General features: G+C 46.7%; 2 protein-coding genes across 7 annotated transcripts in view; one reads left to right on the top strand and one right to left on the bottom strand.

Annotated features, from left to right (window-relative positions):
- The window catches only part of LOC148118848 (uncharacterized), a 71469-nt gene extending 63628 nt beyond the window's left edge, over nucleotides 1-7841 (bottom strand). The window contains exons 1-2 of the mRNA XM_087899411.1: nucleotides 7778-7841; nucleotides 993-1915 (exon numbers count right to left, since the gene is read on the bottom strand). Coding sequence (XP_087755537.1) covers nucleotides 1029-1915; nucleotides 7778-7841 — 951 coding nt within the window. The 3' untranslated portion in view covers nucleotides 993-1028. The remainder of the gene's footprint in view (nucleotides 1-992; nucleotides 1916-7777) is intronic.
- On the top strand, nucleotides 1315-20359 carry LOC148118847 (uncharacterized). Of its 6 annotated transcripts, none has more exons than XM_087899599.1 (11): nucleotides 1315-1450; nucleotides 4358-4564; nucleotides 6586-6679; nucleotides 8371-8431; nucleotides 10334-10453; nucleotides 10616-10706; nucleotides 12737-12901; nucleotides 14872-16439; nucleotides 16988-17035; nucleotides 17497-17697; nucleotides 20062-20359. In XM_087899599.1, the coding sequence occupies exons 7-10, from the start codon at nucleotides 12899-12901 to the stop codon at nucleotides 17684-17686; spliced, it is 1809 nt and encodes a 602-aa protein (XP_087755725.1). In that variant the 5' UTR covers nucleotides 1315-1450; nucleotides 4358-4564; nucleotides 6586-6679; nucleotides 8371-8431; nucleotides 10334-10453; nucleotides 10616-10706; nucleotides 12737-12898; the 3' UTR covers nucleotides 17687-17697; nucleotides 20062-20359. The 6 variants fall into 6 exon arrangements, with proteins under 6 accessions (XP_087755725.1, XP_087755722.1, XP_087755721.1 ...); XM_087899596.1 differs by lacking the exon at nucleotides 12737-12901 and adding an exon at nucleotides 7028-7176; XM_087899595.1 differs by lacking the exon at nucleotides 12737-12901.
- Nucleotides 20360-21045: the final 686 nt, after the last annotated feature.

Genomic DNA, 21045 nt, shown 5'->3' with positions numbered 1-21045 from the left:
AACCCTTTGCATTTGGTAAACACTCAATCTCTACTAAACGAAACAGTGTTTTCATTTACCAATCAACTGACCTCTAGGAACAATCCAGTGCCTTCCAAATAAAACAGCACAAAACAGAATCGTCATTGGGTAGGAAGGACTATACAAATCAAAACATATTTTATGTTCTAAGTTGTGGGCTAATTGGTGAGAAGAAATTAATTTTCCTGCTCCCTGACAGCACATACCCAAAATACTCATCACAGTGGGAAGGAGAAGAAATGACTGCCTTCAGAGTAGAATCGAAGGGTTAAAAAATAAAATAAGAGACCTTGAACGATCTTACTTTACAAAAGGATCAGGCACCAAGCTGCTGCAATTCACCTTAATTGCATATCAATCATTATATTAGACATATGTAATCGAGACCTCAAGGATTTTGAAATAATGTGTTTACAGTGTAAAAGTGAAAAAGCAGACCACCATATTGTATGATGCTTGGGGCTAGAGAAAATGGGTAAAGTCAACATACACGCATCAGGTGTACACATAAAGTGGGAATAAACGACTACAGAAAATTAAAATGGTTAACAGACCTGAGTGGTAGAATTCAACTTTATTGTTTTTATCTCGTCTGTATTCCCCCAACTTTCTACAACTACAGCGGTCTGAAATTCCCACAGTGTCATGGGAACTTGTATCTAAGCGCCTATCAATTTGAGCTCTTCTCTCTGGTCTAGACAGCTCTAAAATAACAAGGCATCTAGTAAATAAACGGCAGACTTGAAGTGGCCTGCAGTCTCCTTCATCCCAACTCAGCCTTGCTCTTTCCATCTTAACTGCCCTGGGCTCTTCCTGCCTTCTGGATTCTGAAGAAGACTTCTGAGCAGGCCCCTGGGGGAGGGGAACACACCCCAAGTTTTGGGAGGTCAGTGGTGGAACCAACCCCTCACACTGAGAAAGCGCTGGGGACTGAGGGCCCCAGCCAAGCTTCTGTAAAAGCACTTCTAGCTGACTCCGCCTTCGTCGTTCATCTTCTCCTTGGAACCTCAGGGAACTGAGAGAGGCGCGAAGGGCCTCCCTGGGGCAGGAAGCGCCACAGGGGACGCCATGCGACCCCGAGGTCCAGTGTCCTCCGGAACCGCCTCTCCCCGGCGCCGGGGACTCCGAGGGCGGGGGCCCAGGACCCTGCCAGGCGACTGGGACGCCCAGGCGGGGCTGAGAGCCCAGGCTCGTCGCAGCCTGCCGTCCCCGGACCCACTCCGCCACTGCCTCCGCCGCCCGGGGCGAGCACGGAGCCCACAGCCGCCGGAGCCTCCCGTAGCCCGGAGCCCGCGGCGGACTACGTACCGGGCCGCGAGCCGCCGCGCTCTCGCGAGCTTTACGCCGCCTCCTTGCTGTCCAGGCTCCCGGTCAGAGGGAACCAGGCGGGAGCGGCCGAGAATACAAACGGCAGGAGAAGCGGATCCAGGTAGCTCGGCGGAGCAGTGAATCGGGGACCTGGGCGCCCCGGGAGGCGGACGGAGCGGGGAAGACGTCCGAGCGGGCGGGCGGCGGCAGGATGTCTCGGCGGGGTCGCGGCGCGGGGACGGGCCTGCGGCGGGGCGGTGCTGGCGGCCGCTCGGCCGCGGGGTCTGCGGAGCGGCGGGGAAGGAAGGGAGGGAGGAGGAGCGGCGCTCGAAACACCGCGCCCGGCCCCGCGTTCCTGCGGCGGCGGCGCCGGGCCCGGGCCTCCCGGCCCTTCCCCGTTCTTCCTGGCGCTGCCGAAATGAAGGCCACGGTGGCTGGGGTGGGAGGCGGCGGAGGCGGACCCGAGGGCCGAGCCGCTGCTTTGCGCTCCCGGTCCCCGGTCCCCGGTCCCCTGCTCCCGGCCCGGCCTGCGGGTTCCCGGTGCAGACGTTAGGTGGCGTCGGTCCTCCCGTCCCTCTCAGGAGTTCTTTTAACTGCACAGCCTACTTGAGGCTAGAAGGCTTTCCCCCAGGCGACGCGGTGTAAACAAACCCAGCGATGAGCTGGTGGCACCTTTCCTGTGCCAGCTCTGCAACCTCCTCCCTGCACACCATCCCCCTCAGCCTGTAGGGATGGACGTCATCTGTGCATCTCTTCCCCGCACTTCTCTCCCAGTTGTGTGTTCTTTGTTGAACATCCATAAGGGGTAAATATCGATGTGACCAGCTCCTCACGAGCTCACCCAGAAACCCAAAGGCATAAGTTGATGGCATGTGCTAAATTGTTAATAAACCAGTCCCAAGTTGCCTCACTCTGTCTTTCTGTTCCTAGCTCAAGATGGCTTTTTCTTTTTTCATTTTATATCTACTTGGAAAGTTTTACTGATTAATTAACCCACGGGTCTTTTGAACTATATAAGTTAAAGTTTAAACCTTTTAAAAATACTCTGGGAGAGATCCTAACACTCAGCAAGTTTCGAATTTGGCTGGCGTAACAGTAATTTTGAACAGGGTACAGAAGGGAATTAGAGACATATTTCAACTTCACATAGGTCTTTACACCAAAGTGTCAAGACAACAGCAGTTTCTAATTATGCTATTCCTAGGCTTTTGAAATTTATTATTACGGTTTAACGTGGATAGTTACTGTATTACAGTTTGTATTGAAGTTGTTGTGGTTGTACCTCCTTGTACTGCGTATATTTACCCCTGGCAGTACAAATTTGTGCTTTTTTGCTCCTTAATACACATTATTAAGAAAAGAACAAAGCCATAAATTGCTCTGACAATGGCGACGGTGAATTTTCCACCATTTTTACTATTTAATCCTACTGATCCATGAGCATGGATGAACTTTCTATCTTCTGATATCTTTTTTAGAGTCTTAAATTTTTTTTATCATATAAGTCTTTCATTTGTTTGGTTCGAATTACCCCAAGATACTTTGTATTATTTATGACTATTGGGAAAGGTGTTGTTTTCCCCACCTTCTTTCTCAGTCCATTTGTTATTTGTATATAAGAGGGCTACTGGTTTTTATGAATTAATTTGTATCTGGCTGCTTTGCTGAAAGTGCTTATCAGCTATAGGATCCTTTGACTTTTTCCTTTCCTGTTTTCATCCCCCTTGGTCTCCTCCAGTTGTTGTATTTCTTTAGCTGAAACTTAAGTACTATGTCGAGTAAGTATTGAGAGAGTGCATAGCCTTGTCTTGGTCCTGATTTTAGTGGCATTGCTCTTAGTTTCTCTCCATTTGAGCAAATGTTGGCCGGGGGCTTGCTGGGAAGTGCCTTTATTAGGCAGTGGTTACATGCTTGGCTTTGCTGTGTGTGGGCAGCCATGCTGGACGAGCAGCAGAAGCAGCAGCCCTGCTAGGTCTGTGCCCTTCTGCAACTTCTTATTGAGGATTTTTTTTTTGGTAGGTGAGTGAGAAAGTTTTTTTCCACAGAGTAAATTGAAATCTAAAGACACAAACTAATGATGTAGAGACAATTCTAAATTGCTGTAATATTACTTTATAGTTAATCACATTACTATTTTGAGCAGAAGTTTTAGTATGTGGGCATCTATAATCTAATAAAATTTTGGTGTTCCCATAAAAATTATATATTTCCCATTAAATATTGAGTGGCTATATAAGCAAAATAGAATATATCTTCTATAATAATTTTTCAAGACATTCTGAAGTAAAAGAACATTCTTCTCCTTACTTAAGTAACTCCTTAACCTGCTGCTTTTAAATTCCCCTTTGTATTTACAAGTAGTAATCATTGAAGATTCATTTCAAATTCTTGTTTATTTATACATTACCAAACAGATATAAATAACATTTATGGGGGGGGGCAGTTGGAGCAGTTTCACAATTGCATTCAAGTATCTGCTTCTGAACAAGACTAGGCCAAATGAGGAGATCTTGACATTTGCTGTGTAGGATGCCCATGAGCTAGAATTAATTGGGTATCACAAGGAAACCCAATCAAGCAAGAGAGAGTGTAGGTGCCCCAGAAGTCAGGAACACAGTTTCCCGTGTTGACATTTCTTCAATAAACTATGTTCCCTTTGACTCTTGTGTTAGAGGCATAACATTGAGAATGAGTCGTAATTACTGTCACTGAGACTGTCATAGAGACTCTGCGGGTAAGTCTCAAAGCAGTAACGTCCCTTGTGTTAGTTCAAATGACAGTTTTGACTGCTTTTCAGAGAATGATTGGCTTTTTTTCTTTTGTGGAATTCCTCATACTCTTTTGTATGCTTGTCCTACTTGACTGTATTTTTTCCATAGTCTTACTGATGATAATTTCATTTATGAGTTGCCAGTTCATATCTTCCTTGCTCATTTTATTTGGGTCTTGATATATTTGCTTTTTTAAAAAGTTTGTGTCTTTGTAATTCATGGGAGTTGTAATTCTAGAACTGTCACTTTTCCTGCAGACTTTTAAAGAAACAGTTTTTTCATCGGGCTCTGAAAGTAATGGAAATGAAGTGTGATAAAGACATAAAAAAAGAAAAAGAAGAAGGAAAATTTCTGAAAGTGGGAAAAAAGAAGATAAAAAGAGCAAGAAAGAAAATTTAAAAGAAGAAAGGGCAACAGAGGAAAAAGAGAAAAAGAAAGATGGTGAAAAGGAAGAATCCAAAAAGGTAAGCTTCCTGAAGTTAAATTAAAACTTTAAAAGTCACTGGAGGGATGGCGCAGAGGCCGTTCTTCAGGGGACCCACAGTCAGTTTCCAACACCCACGTGGAGGCTCATAACCTCTGTTAACTCCAGTTCCGGGGATGTCTCTGGCTCTCTCTTTTTTTAATTTTTTATTTTATTTTATTGATATTTATTGAGCTCTTTATTTTTCTCTGATCCCCTCCCTGGCTCTCCCCTCCTCCTTCAATCCTCCCCAAGGTCCCTATCCTCCCAATTTACTCAGGAGATCTTGTCTTTTTATACTTTCTACTTTGCATGTAGATCTATTTAAGTCTCTCTTAGTGTCCGCATTGTTGTCTAAGTTCTCTGGGATTGTGGTTTGTATGCTGGCTTTCTTTTCTTTATGTTTACAAACCACCTATGAGTGAGTACATGTGATAATTGTCTTTCTGTGTCTGAGTTTCCTCACTCAAAACAATGTTTTGTAGATCCATCCATTTTCCTGCAAAATTCAAGATGTTATTTTTTTCTGCCGTATAGTACTCCATTGTGTAAATGTACCACATTTTCCTTATCCATTCTTTGATCGAGGGATATTTAGGTTGTTTCCAGGTTCTGGCTATGACAAATTAAACTGCTATGAACGTAGTTGAGCACATGTCCTTGTGGCACGATTGAGCATCTTTTGGTTATACACCCAAAAGTGGTATTGCTGGGTCTTGAGGAAGGTTGTTTCCCAATTTTCTGAGAAATCGCCACACTGACATCCAAAGGGGTTGTACCAGCTTGCGTTCCCACCAGCAATGCAGAAGTGTTCCCTTTCCCCACAACCTCTCCAGCATAAGTTGTCATCAGTGTTTTTGATCTTGGCCATTCTTAGAGGTGTAAGATGTAATCTCAGAGTTGTTTTGATTTGCATTTCTCTGGTGACTAAGGATGTTGAACATTTCCTTAAGTGTCTTTCAGCCGTTTTAGATTCCTCTGTTGGGAGATCTCTGTTTTAGGTCTGTACTCCGTTTATTTATTGGATTATGTGATCTTTTGGTGTCTAATTTCTTGAGTTCTTTGTATATAAGACCTCTGTCTGATGTGGGCTTAGTGAAGATCTTTTTTCATTCTGTAAGCTGTTGTTTTGTCTTGTTGGCCGTGTCCTTTGCTTTACAGAAGCTTTTCAGTTTCAGGAGGTCCCGTTTATTGTTTCTCTCAGTGTCTCTGCTGCTGGGATTCTAAATGGAAGTCGTTCCCTGTGCCTGTGCATCCAATTGTACTTCCCACTTTCTCTTCTATAAGGTTCAATGTGTCTGGCTTTATGTTGAGGTCTTTAATCCATTTGGACTTGAGTTTTGTGCATGGTGATAGATATGGGTTTATTTTCATTCTTCCACATGTTGATATCCAGTTATGCCAGCACTGCATGTTAAATATGCTTTTTTTCCCATTTGATATTTTTTACTTCTTTATCTAATATCGGATGTTCAAAGATGTGTGGATTGATATCCGGGTCCTCTATTCAGTTCCATTGGTCCTCCTTTCTGTTCTTATGCCAATACCAGGCTGTGTTCAATACTGTAACTCTGTAGCAGAGTATAAAGTCAGGGATTGTGATGCCTCCAGAAATTCTTTTATTCCACAGGATTGTTTTGGCTCTCCTGGGATTTTTGCTTTTCCAAATGAGGTTGAGTACCGTTCTTTCGAGGTCTTTGAAGAATTTTGCTGGGATTTTGCTGGGCATTGCGTTGAATCTGTTTCTGGCTCTCTTAAAAGCTCTGCATGCACGTGTTTTAGACAAAATGCAGGGAAAACATCCATACACAAATTAAAAAAGTAAAAATCATTTGTACATGTGATCTTTAATTGGCCTATGATCATAAAGCTTTTACAGCCACATGAGGTAACTGTTGGGCTATCTGTAAATACTGATCTCAAGGATTTTTATTAGTGTCGAAATCATCAGATTTCTCCCTTCATTAATGTTGCATTGTTTGCTGTCTGAAGCATTTATTCTATTCACCTGTCTGTTCATAGGAGGAAACTTCAGGAACTCCAAAAAAAGAAGGAAACTAAGAAAAAATTCAAACTTGAGCCACATGATGCTCAAGTTTTTCTGGATGGAGATGAGGTGAGATTAGAATATTGGATTTGAGTATGATAGAATTCCAGTTTTTCCTAGAAAAATCTTAGAAATATATTTAATACCATCACTACGAAAAGAAATAATTTAGAAAAATCTAATACTTAATTTAAGTACATGAAAGTCACTTTCAAAAAATTCACTTTTCTAAGCTAGTTTTATAAGATGTTAGAGTCAGATTTGACTGGATATGAGTGATGTGAAACCCGAAATTACGATCGCTTAGTATAGAACACATGCTGGACTCTTTCTCCTTAGTGTAGTCTAGGGGTGAGCAGCACAGGCATGGAGCTCCATGGCGGGCCTGAGATCCTCCTTTCTTTTTCTCTGTGTTAGAATCTTCTGGCCAAGGTGCCTCGTGATCCATAAAGACCATCAACCCTAAAACTACATCCACAGAGAAAAGGAAGGAGAGGCACGTTTATTCCTTTCCAGGAAACCATCTTATGAATGCACACTTGGATTTACTGATCACCTGATATAAGGTCTTCAAAATGCACTTTTTATACTGAGGGTTTAATTTGCCCAGTCAGAACGCAGAATTTCTGTTATCATAGAGAGAAGCAGGAGAATGGTTCATGGGAATCGCCTACTGGTTTCTGGCTCTTCAGCAGTGTTTCATCAGACGCAGCTCTTGGAGCCCTGAAATTTTCAACATTGCTAATGCTATGTTCAAGGGCATAGTTTCATTCTATCTTTTGTAGTGAGATTTATGCGATGATGGCCTTGCATGGAGGCTGTTATGGTAGTCATTTAACTACTACAAAAATAATAACTATGTCTTAGCCGCCAAACTGATGTGAATTTCAAGACATATTCTTTCTTAATTCACTGATACCAATTATCAAATATGTAAAAAAGCAGTGTTTCCTAGGGCTCTCTGTTTAAATTCTGCATTGGGAAGAGCTTAGATATCTTGAGTTAAGCGTTGAGTACATCCATGTGTGCCAGATGCTTCACAGACGCTGGGATTGATATAGTAAAATATAGTGCAATTCTCTGTAAAGAATTTTAGGGTTCCCTAAAGACATAGGCACCTACACATCTTTCTGTATTCTGTATAATGTAGTAAGCATTGCCGGTTACCAGTTAGGTAGGAGACGGTAGACACCTGCCGTAAGTCTTCAGAACCAAGTGACAGATTGCCCATTGTACCAGGAAGGAATTGTAGGTCTGTCCGGGAGGAAGCAGGCTGAACAAAAGCTGAACCCTTGTCATCTTGAAAAGGTTAGTTTGTGTGCACACATACCCACACACTCAAGAAACACCATGTCTCTGGACTTTTAAAATTGGAAAATGTCTCTTTTTAAAATATAGGGTTTTATTTAGTGATGAGTAGCCAAACTAATGTTTGTGAATCTAATTCCCAGGGAATATGGAAACAGTGTAATAAGGGTTGAGTTGAAATCCCAAGTGTTAGAAATATAAACAGATCAGAATAAAAGCGATAAAAAGTTTTTTCAAAATAGAACTCGGAAATGGAAGAATGCTGTACTTTACAGAAACTGAGAGCTCAAACTGAGAGCCTTTTAATGATTGAGTGTAGTTCTGATCTTGAAAGGAAAACGTTCTTCGGGTGTTAGGTGTTGGGGTGCCTTCGAGGAGCTGCAGTGTGGAGTACACTTGACTGCAGTGTGACCGCAGAACTTTTAAGCACTGAGGTTTCTTGATTCTTCTAGGTTTATGTGTGGATCTATGACCCAGTTCACATGAAAACATTTGTCATGGGATTAATTCTTGGTAAGTAGGCAGATATAAGTAGCTTTTCAGTGTAATCTAGAGTTTAGAGGGCAAAGTGCAGCACCCCAAAGGTAAATATTTCTAAATTTAATACAGAGTAAGAACTGTTTAAGAAGATACTTTACAGAAAATTAGAATATAAGTAATAAACGAAAACTGTTAGCAACAACTAAAACAAATATTTTTTAGAGATTAACATTGTAGAGCAGCCTGGTTAAATAGAGACAGGTCTAGCCACACCTAAGAGGAAACACAGGACCAGTCTTTGTGAGTAAGACTTTATTTTAACAGTGAAGTAGCGAGGACTGAGGTTACAGTTACTGTAATAGGGGACTGAGTGATGGAGCGCATGAGCCTGTGGGCACCTTTCATGTTGTTACCACAACACCCTTCATGAAACTATGAAGTTCAGACTCCGCAATGGGAACTCTTTTTCAAAAATCTTTGACAGGGGAAATTACATTTTAAAAAGTAACTTAATCCCTTCTGGACAAGCTTGCCTACCCAATTTCTAATCATTTATTCCTCTGTTAGTAAAGAATAACATGAGACAGGCATGAGGTGTGCAGATGATTATTCTATACTCCTGCTTAGGGATCCATCCCCTCCTTAGCCCTATTGGCAGCTACGTTATGGAAGTCAGAAGTTTAACCAGGGTCAGTAGAGCTGCCTTCCTTCTCGAGGCTCTAGGAGAGAAGTCATTCCCACACCTGTTTCATTTTCTAGAAGTTGTCTACATTCTTCTTGGTTTGTGGCCCATACCCCATCTTCTGACACAACTTTCACATCTCCTTGTCTGCTTCTGGTCGCCCTCTCATGGTGGTATTTGTTAGTTACTCTCTAGAAGATCCAGGGCAACTTCCTCGCTGCTAGTCCTTAACTTAATCCTATTGATAAAGACTCTTTTGCAGCAGAACTCAGCATAGTTGCAGGCTGTAGCAACTGCAAAGTCTTTAAAGAATCATTATCATTGGGCTGGAGAGATGGCTCAGAGGTTAAGAGCACTGACTGCTCTTCCAGAGGTCCTGAGTTCAATTCCCAGCAACCCTCTGTAATGAGATCTGGTTCCCTCTTCTGGCCTGCAAGTATACATGCAAGCAGAACACTGTATATGTAATAAATAAATCTTTAAAAAAAAGAAAAAAGAATCATTATCATAGCGAGTCCAGAGCCAGCAGGAATCTCTGTGGGTTTGAGGCCAGCCTGGTCTACAGAGTGCATTCCAGGACAGCCAGAGCTACACAGAGAAACTCTGTCTTGAGAACAAACCCAAAAACCCATCAGCACACCCATTTAACATTTCCCAGTGACGTTGCAAAGTTGCCAGTTTTTTCCAAGCAATATTTAGGGCAGCATTATTCAAAATACCAGGTCAATTCGTTAAAAAGGTAAAAATTTTAGTTTAAATGAACAGAAAACTAAAGCTCCTCTTATATAATTAGATCAGTTCTGGGAAAGATGCCCAAATGAGTGCAATATTTAGAATAGTTGAAGATTTTTGCAATAAACACTAGGATGGGATTAGCCAGTGAGAGAGCACGTTATATCAGAGACCTAGAAAAATTGGGTATATCATAAATCTATGATGAAATAAATTCACTTGCTACGCACACAGAAACACACACACGTTCTATCAGTTCTGTTCTCTAGAGAACCCTGACTAATGCACAGCCCAAGAGAGAGAGAGTTGTGCTGCAGCCAGCAAAGCTAAAGGGGTGGAGCCGTCTAAGTCAGCCCTTTGACAGTAGACACAGGGCTATGGGATTTGGAGTTTGGGGGTTTTGGTCCAATATTTCCTCACTGTCCTCTATTATTTTACCATGTGTTCTGGAATGGTAATGTATAACTGTGCAATTGTATATCAGAAGTATGTAGTTGATTTTATTTATTATTATTTTACAGAGGGATTACAGTTATGAGAGTCCTGTGAGATTGTTCAGACTGAAAGACTAGGGGGACTGTTGGAGTTGGACAAAATGCATTTTTCATTCTGATATGTTGGCCAGAAGCCAACAGGAACAGGTATGGAATATGTATCTGAATGAGAATGACTCTCATAGGCACAAATATTTGAATAGTTGACCCTCCCTCCAGTTCGTAGAACTATGTGGGAAGGATTGGGAGGTGTGGCATTGTTGGAAGAGGCGTGACTGTTAGCTCTCTTTCTGCCTCATGTGTTTCAAGATGTGAGCTCTCAACTGTTGCTCCCGCATCATGCCTGTTTCCTGCTGCCGTGCTCCCTGCCATGACGATCATGGACTCATCCTCTGAAACTGTAAGTCCCGTTTAGAGCTTTCTTCTGGAAGTTGTCTTGGGCATAGTGTCTCCTCACAGCCATAGAAAAGTAAAAAAGATGGGATAACAATAAGATGCAGTCTCGTTCTTTTTTTTGATACAGTGTTTCTCTGTATCTTTGGGTCCTGTCCTGGACTCGCTTCCTAGACCAGGCTGGCCTTGAACTCACAGAGATCCCCACCTGTCTCTGCTATCCCAGTGCTGGGATTAAAGACATGCGCCACCACAGCCTGGCTGCAATCCTATTCTTATGTACACCATAAAATCAAATAAGCTATCTAAAAAGTGTCAAATACTATTATGGTAACAAGATGACATGCATTGATTCTTTCAAAAAGTTTTATAGACTTTTGTATCTGTTACTCTAAACTTTCTATGTGCTTAAAAGAAAAATGAGTATTAGATTTAAAAAATATACAGTGTCGGGGCTGGAGAAATGGCTCAGCAGTTAGGAGCATTTACTGCTCTTCCAAAGGTCCTGAGTTCAATTCCCAGCAACCACATGGTGGCTCACAGCCATTTGTAATGAGGTCTGGTGCCCTCTTCTGGCCTGTAGGCATACATGCAGACAGAATATTGTATACATAATAAATAAATAGTTAAAAAAAGAATGCCAGATTATAAATACACACACACACACACACAATGTCTCTAGTTACAAAATTCAGAGAACTTATTTCTTCAATAATGAAAATATACTTTGAATATGACTTGAATTTTGAATAATGTGTTCTCTGCATTAACCAGCAGGCAATTTAAACTGTCCAAAAAATCTATGTCTTGCTCGATTTGTTTTATTTCATCATAATTTGTTGTAAGAAGCTGGGCGGCGCTAGCTTGGAGGCTTGGTCCCTCTGTTTCCAAAGACAGCCCCAAGCTACTCTTCCACAATGTTGCTCAGAACCTCCTAAGAAAATGGCTTCTTGAATCTAGCTCTCTGAGACACTTAGATTAGCTTTGAATGAAATGAAATTCCTCCTCCCAAAAGCGCATTCTTGATTGCTTCTAGATACCACAGGAAGGAAGGGGTTTTAAACTCACATAGTGTCCTTGAGTGGGATGCGAGCTGCTCACGTGTCTGAGTCGGTGTAGAGTTTGGTGAACGTGAGTGTAAATGCTTGGCTCCCCAGTCAGGGCCAAGGAGTCAGAAGACAGGAATAAATAAAGGTTCATGAATGTTTCTAAGGAAAAGATCACATCAGATTTTCACCACAGAAACGTTCCTTTAAGTTCTGAACTAGCACCTGAGCATACGGGTAAAACTGATGCAGTCACACCGTGGGGCTGGGTGCGGGAGCAGAAGCGTCCAGAAAGCATGAGGAACTGAAGAAAAAGAGGCCTTCCTTTCCCACAGTAACCACTGCGGTCAAACCCACAGACTGAAGCAGACTCTTCAGGCCCAATTCTGCGTGCCAACACTTCCTCGGTGAGCTTAGAGAGTTTGCTTGCTGGACAAGATTTTTAAGACAGGACAAAGGCTACAAATCCATCACAGTTTCAAGCCCCTTTGCCCCTCTTAACAGCTGGAGCAGTGAGGGACTCCCATGGTCACAGGAGTGGTGTGCAGTGTCTTGTACTGGATCTGCAGACGCTTTGACGCCTCTGTCACACAGTGACTGTGTGAAGATTCCTGGGCTACCCTGATCCAGAAAACTCTAGATGGGATGGCCTGCCTCTTTCTGAGACCAAACACAATGAGTGCCTGGGAGTTCACCAGGTAAACATAGTCTCATGAGTGACTCCCGTGAGCGTGGCCTAAGGAACCCTCAGTGGAGCCAGGCTGAAAGTGATGCCTCATGGAAGTGTGAACAGTAATCTCACAGTAACAGTAACAATAATTTCCTTAGTCACTCCACTGTTGAGTGGTTTGTTATGCGGAATTGACAACCAGTCCACTAACATCCCCGAGCCTTCCTGTTCTCACCTGTAAAACGAGGAAGAGAACTGCTTCCTCTGAGACATGGTCAGTTCGGTTCTGAAGTCAACGAGGTTCTTCTGCCCTCCCTGCAGTGCACAGCAAGGTCCTGGTGCTCAGCTCTGCTGCACGCAAGCAGAGCAGGGTCTGAACCATGGGCAAGTGAGACCCGGTGCCTGACGCTGGGGGCAAAGTGAGGAGCACCCCGCAGCATGAATTAGACAGCATGGTCACAGGAACGGCTTTCAGGGAGAGGGATGGTAAGTTTGCCACAGGGGGTTGCCTTCAATTCCAGACGGGGATGGGGTCTGTCAGCATCCCTGTGTGAGGATGTTGATGGGGCAACATCGTCCAACAATGTGGGGCGGCCTGGGAATACTCTTGAGCCTTGCAAGGAGCCACAGGGCTGCACCAGTTGAAGCCCCACTGCCCCCTCCTCTAGGGATGTGCCGCTGCCTCGTCAGTAAAGGAGAGCTGCCCCGTGCTCTGCCTGCTAAGCACCAATGATTACTTTGAGCCCTTGTAATTTAAGTACAGAAATAAATGTTCATGTAAATTGTCCAATGTTGAACACAAATAGACTACAAATTCATATGATACTGCTGGTTTGTATAAATTCGTGTATATATTTGAGATATTAACAGTGATGGCACTTCTTTTTTAGCATTTTTTTAAGTTTAAGGTTTATTTAGTTTTACATGTTTTTTAAAGATTTATTTGCCTATTATGGATATGTATTCAGCCTGCATGTATGTCTGCATGCCGGACCAGAAGAGGGCATCAGATCTCATTCCGGACGGGTGTGAGGAACCATGGGGTTGGTGGGAACTGAACTCACGACCTATGGAAGGGCAGCCAGTGCACTTAACCGCTGAGAAATCTCGCCTACCCACACCTCAGACTTGTACTTAAAAACATCCCACTGCACTTTCCACTGGCATTCTCGCCGGCTGTGTCCCTTTCCTCCACACGGGGGCAGCAGTGAAGCTCAGCGGTCACTGGGGAAGATGGGAAGTGGGGAGGAGCTGCTGAAGGCTCCAGGCCTCCTGGCTGGATCTTTCCCCAGTATCTTTCCCTGTACCGCTTCCCTTGCTGGCAAACTTTCAGAATAAAAGAGGAGACATCGGCGATGCCTAGGTGCAGAGACCTGAAGGAGTCTGTAACATAAATCAAAAAAAAAAATTTTTTTTTTCAAAAAAGGACACGCTTATAATTAACTATACAAGTACCTCACTCATGACCCTGGTTGTGGTGCATGCTTTCATTCCCAGTACTCAGGAAACAGAAACAGGTGGATCTCTGAGATTTCCAGGCCAGCCTGGTCTACAAAGTGAGTTCCAGGACAGCCATGGCTATCCAAAGAAATCCTGTCTCAAAACAAAACAATACAATACAAAGCAAAAGAGAATGATTTTTTTTTTAAAAAAAATCTTGCTAAAAAACTAAAGTCCCACTCGAGATCCTCATTAAAAACCCAACACGCAGGTGATGTGTGCTCATATTTCACAGAGAACACACACAAAGTAGCCTAGAAGCAAGGCAACATGGCGAGGGTTTAAGGTGTGCTAGGGCAATTAGGATTGGGTTTAGAATTTCAGATGCAGGTCAACAATAGGAGGTCAGATTGGAAAGCCGAGGTGCTGCCTGTACCCAGACATCCCTAGGAGCAGTGGAATGGGAAGCACCTTTGTATCTTTCTGTGTCAAGTAGTGCACGTGGGAGGAGGAAGGAGGCCTAAGAGGCTTTTGGGGAAGGCCTGTGTGAGGAGAGGACTCGGGCATGAGGACCCCAGGAGTGACCTCACTTCCTTAACTGTGACATAACAATGCAGAAACCTGCAACCAGGCAGCCAGCTGATTAGAGACAGCCGAGAAGGCTCACTTGTCTTTAGACAAGCTTGACTAGTAGTCATGCCTTCGTGCTTCCTGTGGTGTTGTTATTGTGGGAGTCGTGGGAACTCCGACGATGACACCAATGGGAGGAGGAGGAGAGCTAGAGGCCCTAGAGGTTCCTGGAGATCGTGGCTCCAGCGCCTCTGGCCATTCGGCAGCCATGAAAGGAGAAGACAGGTGAGGCAGGGCAGCCAGAGCCAGGTAACCACTCTGAAATCTCAGTTTTCTCAAACTTGGTGTTTGGCAGAGTGAAAGGGTCAGGAAAACGTGGAATGATAACTAATCATGACATTGTAGTCCTGTGCCAGTTTGAACCACCCACCCTGATCTCTCCTCAGGTTGCAGAGGAGCAGGAGGAGTCAGCCCCCAGGGGCCTTACTGAGTCCGCCCCCAGGGACCAGAAGGAGTCCATCGCCTGGGACCTGATGGGCTCCTCCCTGGAGGCTCAGCTGGAGTCGCTCCCCGGGGTCCCTATGGGCGACTCCCCGAAGGACCAGCCAGGGCCAGTCCCTGGGGACCCGATGGGCTCCTCCACAGACGACCAGCAGGAGTCTGTTCCCAGGGACGTGATGGGTACCTCCCCGGAGGCCCAGAGGGAGTTATTCCCCGGGGACCCGATGGGCTCCACTCCCCAGAACCAGGACCGGGACCCGATGGGCTCCACTCCCGAGGACCAGGACCGGGACCCGATGGGCTCCACTCCCGAGGACCAGGACCGGGACCCGATGGGCTCCACTCCCGAGGACCAGGACCGGGACCCAATGGCCGCCGCCTCAGAGGACCAGCCCATGTACTTGCTTGAGGACTCAATGGGCTCCAGCCCCGAAGACCCAGAAGCCCTGAGGGAGTCCGTCCCCGGGGACCTGATTGGCTCCTCCCTGGAGGCCAGTCAGGAGTCCATCCCCGGGGACTCAATGGGCTCCACTCCCGAGGACCAGGACCGGGACCCGATGGGCTCCACTCCCGAGGACCAGCACCGGGACCCGATGGGCTCCACTCCCGAGGACCAGGACCGGGACCCGATGGGCTCCACTCCCGAGGACCAGGACCGGGATCCGATGGGCTCCACTCCCGAGGACCAGGACCGGGATCCGATGGGCTCCACTCCCGAGGACCAGCACCGGGACCCGATGGGCTCCACTCCCGAGGACCAGGACCGGGACCCGATGGGCTCCACTCCCGAGGACCAGCACCGGGACCCGATGGGCTCCACTCTCGAGGACCAGCACCGGGACCCGATGGGCTCCACTCCCGAGGACCAGGACCGGGATCCGATGGGCTCCACTCCCGAGGACCAGGACCGGGACCCGATGGGCTCCACTCCCGAGGACCAGGACCGGGATCCGATGGGCTCCACTCCCGAGGACCAGCACCGGGACCCGATGGGCTCCACTCCCGAGGACCAGGACCGGGACCCAATGGCCGCCGCCTCAGAGGACCAGCCCGGGTCCTTGCTTGAGGACCCCATGGGCTCCAGCCCCGAAGACCCGGAGGCCCTGAGGGAGACCGTCCCCGGGGACCTGATTGGCTCCTCCCTGGAGGCCAGTCAGGAGTCCATCCCCGGGGACCTGACAGGCTCTGCCTCTGAGGACCTGGAGGACCAGGGGGAGGTCATTCCCGGGCACCCGCACCCCATGGACTGCACCCTGGAGGTCCAGCCGGAGTCAGTACCCGGGGACCTGACTGAGTCCTTCCCTGGGGACCCAGTGGACTCCGTCCCGCAGGACCAGCTGGAGGACCAGAGGGACTCAGTCCCAATGTCCTTAAACTTCGGGGATTTGGGGAAGGCAATAGAACAGCTCATCGCCTCCCTTCGCCGTGGGGACCGGGAGTGCCTGATGGCCTTCTTGAGCGCCTACCCTGCTCATACCACCATGGAGCAGGTGCTGGATGTGCTCTTCAGGCGGTGAGTGCCCACTTCCCGGCTCAGAGGCCTCACATCCTCTTGTCCTTTATGGGAAGCCTCTGCCTTTCTCTGGGCCTACTTAGTTGCTAGAGTCTTGTCAGAAGCCAGCAGCATGTAGTCAGACATTACTACCTCCAGGTTGGGCCCTAGGGACTGCTGTGTCCACAGCTGAGACCCTAATGAGTGTGGGTGTCCTTCAGGAAGCTCTCTATCCTTGGCCAGTTTTCCTGAAGCATGGTCAAAGCGCTTCTCCCATTGGAAAGGGGGTTCTAGAATTCATATTGGAGCACCCGATAGAGATGGGTCTTGAGTGGAGACCCGTGGAGGATAATCCGAGGGAAGCTGTGTCCACTGAGATGTCCGGGTAGACATACTGCACAGACATATTTGAAGCACCTACAGAATGCAGGTGAACTAGTAACCTGAGAGCAGAGAGAACTTCTAGGCTCTGGACTTTGATTCTGCTCCAGGAGTCAGCAGGCCCCCCAGATGTCTTTTAGGTAGGGAACTGGGACTTCACAGGTAACATCCTTCCTGATCTCCTCCAGGTATGCATGCTTCCACCCCGGCTGCCAGGAGGATGAGCAAATAAAGGCGTAAGTGAGCTTTACAATCTGAGAAAGGCGGGCCTTGGCTCTGCAGGGTGGGCTCCCTGGGGTACCAAGGGTGAGGGGTGGCCAATGCTTGGAGCTCATGCTCCACGTTTCTACTACCATACTGAGGTCTAAGCATTGACTGGGGGGTGAAAAGAATTGCATGAGCACGGCCCTTGCAAGTGGGGATATGGGGAAAGCCTGTGGCCTCCGGTGGCCCTCTGAGACCCTACCCTCATCTCAGTCCATGGCATGAAGGCTCGCTCAGCTGTGCTCCATTAGAGCCTGAGCATGGGGGCGCATGGAGCTCCCTGCTCCCATGGCCCTCTCAGTCCTGCTCATTGTCCTCGTATGGCTACGGGTTGGATATCCCCTCCTTTGCAGTCTCACATGCACGGAGTCTTGGGCGGGATGGCAAAGGAAAGTCCAGGCCACTAAGTGTCCTGTCTGTCCCTTTCCACCAGGGCCATCTGCACCCTCCTGGACACGTGGACGAGCCTCTTTCCCGGGGACTTTCAAACAACAAGAGGCATGTCCGCCCTGGAAAGTGTCAAGAGGTACCTAATTATCAACTCGCCCTACTCCGATGCCCTTATAAAGGTGCATGAACTCATTATGAGACTCTTGTCGGAAACATCAGAAGAGGGCGATTAAGACCAAGCCAGGTAGGTGCTTGACACTGTGAAGAGGTCTCAGGACCTGGTCTTGGGTCTCAGGAATGATTGGGGGATTGCCACACCAACTCCAGTGTCGTCTGTGTGACATGACATACGTCACTATGCCGGACGGGAGCTGCGTATCCTATGGGACTAGGCTTCTTGGAGGTCAATGGCAGAAGGCCCGGTATAGGCCACCCGTTGAGGCATAGACGGGTTTCTCCATTAGCTGGCTATGTAGGATATGGGCTTTGCACCATCTCTTTTATAATGACGATATTCTTTATATCTACAAGACAAGGATTATCTCTTCAGGAACAGCTCTGGGATAGGGAAGCACAGTGTGGGAATGTATAAGACTACAGCAGAACCCTTGCCATACACTGGGGTGTATGATGAGCAAGGGAATAGATGGGTTAATGTTGATGAACAAAGAGTGGTATAATATACTTTGAACTTTATGGATAGGCTTGCTAGATCCCGACCCCGCATGGTGTCTGCTGCATAAGAAGGTACAAGAAAGTATATTTGGCAGGCGCAGAGAGCCGTCAGGCATATTTGGTCACTAGATGAGATAAAGAAAGGGTTAGAAAGAGGAGCTTGGGGAAGGCCATGAAAGCGATAATGAAACAGAAACTTTCTATTCTTAGATAAGATGAGACCACTTGTCTGAGGTTTACGTTCCCAGGGACAAAGGATGTGTTATGTCAAACACCTGTTCCTGATAATATGCTTTTCTTAGAAATCGCTCATGTAACTAAAAGAAGCTTTCATACTTGCCGCGCCAGCACGGCAACTGTAGTTGTTCTGAGCGAGGGACGTCGGGATTAACGCACAGCACTACTTCAGGTTCTGCACACAAGCCTTTATTCCACTTTTTCACACGGCATATATAGCCCTCAGCAGGGGAGGCGGAGCCAGCAAAAGCAGGAAGCTCATCATCCCAACTCACATATCTTAGGGGCAAACAGCCTTAGAAACATTGCTGAAAACGACAGATTGTTCCTGTCCTTGTTCCTGTTTCCAACCAACCAACCACAAGAGTACAAAACAGATCCAGTGGGGGTGCGAAGGCCTGTCCTCAAGGGACCCAGCAATTCCCCCCTTTTTACTTTAAAAGCATGAGAGCCCCTGTCTTAGGACTCCCCCAGATAGGTACTCTAACCTCTCTATGGGAGGTCTTAACCCCTGTCTTAGGCGAGCTTTCTATACCAGGACAGTTGCCCATCATAGGGATCCCTCATGACTTCTGCAGCCAGACTTGGGGCGCTTCCTGATTACCCGAAGACAACCTGAGCAACACTTGTTGAGTGACAGTGTACTGTACGTGGGATTGCCACATAAAGCGGCAGAGAATCCAAAAACAGATAACCCCAATATCAGCAATATCAGCGCAGTGAGAGCATTGCAGACAATTGCTGGACCCAGCCCCCAAACTGGACTATGGCATTCCACTGACTGGATCCAGACACAGCAGGAATCCGTGTGCTATTCATATTAACAATATGATGAGCTGTCTGCAGGGTAAAATTCAAAAAGGAGGAATTCCAAGGGCCATCCAAACACGCATTCAACTGTTCAAACATATCAGAAGCATTTACAACATTAGCAGGTGTAACGTACAAGACACTTATTGCAGGAGCCAAAGGGAATCTACCTGTTCTTGCAAAAGCGCAGTTTGTTGATTTAAATTTAAAAGTCCAAGTCCCATATGAGAGTCCAGAGCACTCCGTGCCTGCAGGGACTCGCTAACCCTTCCAGACAGCTGATCCACAGTCTCTGCGGTCACAGCTGTCTGGGAAACGGCAACCCCAGCAAGCACAGCCGCAGTGGCAGCGACAGCAATAGCAGCAACAATTGCAGCTGTTATCCAAAGTCTTGCCGCTGTCCATAAAGGATGATCTCCTGACCGTTCTTGAGACACCAGCTCCGGCAGAGGAATCACAGCAGGCACTCAAATGATCAAGGCTCCATCAGAACCATCCCAGCAGTTACTCAGCTTGCAGATCCTGGAAGAACAATTAAGACTATCGCCCTCCAAAGTGCCATTCCACAATACAAAGAAAAACGGGGCAAAAACACAAGCAGAGGATCAAACAGTCATATTGCGTCCAGCAGTATAACAAATCAGGCTCTTGAGTGATACATTCTCCCCACATCACTGTGGGGTAGAGATTAAAACCTCTATCAGCATCCCAACACCGAGGAGCAGGCTTGGGACCATAGGTCTATGTTATATTTGTTTTCAAATCCTCTTTCAGGATGGGATGCGGTATGAGTATGATTATTAGTTATGCAATACTAACTGGCGTTAAAATGTGGGGGGTTTTTCACCAGACTCCCCATCACCTATGATTCTGTTGTTGTTACCAGAGTCATCACCCGAAACCGAAGGAGCATTCCCATCTTCGTCCTGACCGCAATTGGTTTGTCACCTCTTAGAGGAGCACCACATACAGCCGCCCTCACCTTTGCCAACAAGGGGGCTGGTTCCATTACAACAACCCATCCTAGGCTCTGATCCCTAATTTGTGTATGGGTCTCTGATGGGGAAGTGAAGTGGCTGCTCCTTGCTCTCTCTTGCTCCCAGCTGCGTGTGTGTGCTCCCTGGATCTCGGTTGTGTGAGTTTTCTGTGTTTGTGAAATTATTAAATATATTATTTATCTGTGAGCTGGTCTGGTTAATTCTAACTGCCGATTGACCACGCCCTTCACTTGGTGCCCAACGTGGGACTTTTTAGAGCTCTTTAAGACTCTGGCCAGTGGGGGCCAGGCTGCATTCATTTGGGCACAGACCCAGCTGCTATGCACGGCCAGCTGCTACGTGCCCCGTGCACCGAACTCAGGAATCCAAAGGCCAGTGCCATCTGCCGACTAGCGGCAAGCGGCAAGCGATAATGACACAGAGACTTTCTATTCTTAGATAAGATGAGACCACTTTCTGCTAGTAAGAAACACACAGGATTGTGAGCTGATGAGGAAATAAACCTCTTCTCTCTTTGTCACCAGAAAACTCTCTCTCTCTCTCTCTCTTTGTTTCTCTCTCCTTCTCTCTTTGTTTCCCTCTCTCTCTCTCTCACACACACACACACACGCATATGCATACACGCGCGCGCGCACACACACACACACACACACACCCCACACACGCATATGCATGCGCACACATACATACATACACAGGCACACACACATATTCACGCACGCACACACCCCCACACATTTGCACAAACGCACCTGCGTCCCACTCCACCCCACGCCCGGCCAGGACACCTCCCCAACCTCCTATTTCTTCACCATTCTTCATCTTGCTGCATTGGAAATTTGGTTCACAGGGCTGCATTTTCAGTACTCCAA

This window comes from Myodes glareolus, chromosome 20 (assembly GCF_982192425.1).
Source record: "Myodes glareolus chromosome 20, mMyoGla1.1, whole genome shotgun sequence".
Classification (NCBI taxonomy): Eukaryota; Metazoa; Chordata; class Mammalia; order Rodentia; family Cricetidae; genus Myodes; species Myodes glareolus.
This window is presented reverse-complemented; position numbering and strand designations above follow the sequence as displayed.

Excerpts from the sequence above, each read along its gene's own strand:
- LOC148118847 (XM_087899594.1), top strand. The coding sequence starts at position 14,552 with ATGCCTTCGTGCTTCCTGTGGTGTTGTTATTGTGGGAGTCGTGGGAAC. Across the intron at positions 14,711-14,871 it reads GCCATGAAAGGAGAAGACAG|GTTGCAGAGGAGCAGGAGGA; the intron begins GTGAGGCAGGGC and ends ATCTCTCCTCAG. Across the intron at positions 17,036-17,496 it reads GAGGATGAGCAAATAAAGGC|GGCCATCTGCACCCTCCTGG; the intron begins GTAAGTGAGCTT and ends CCTTTCCACCAG.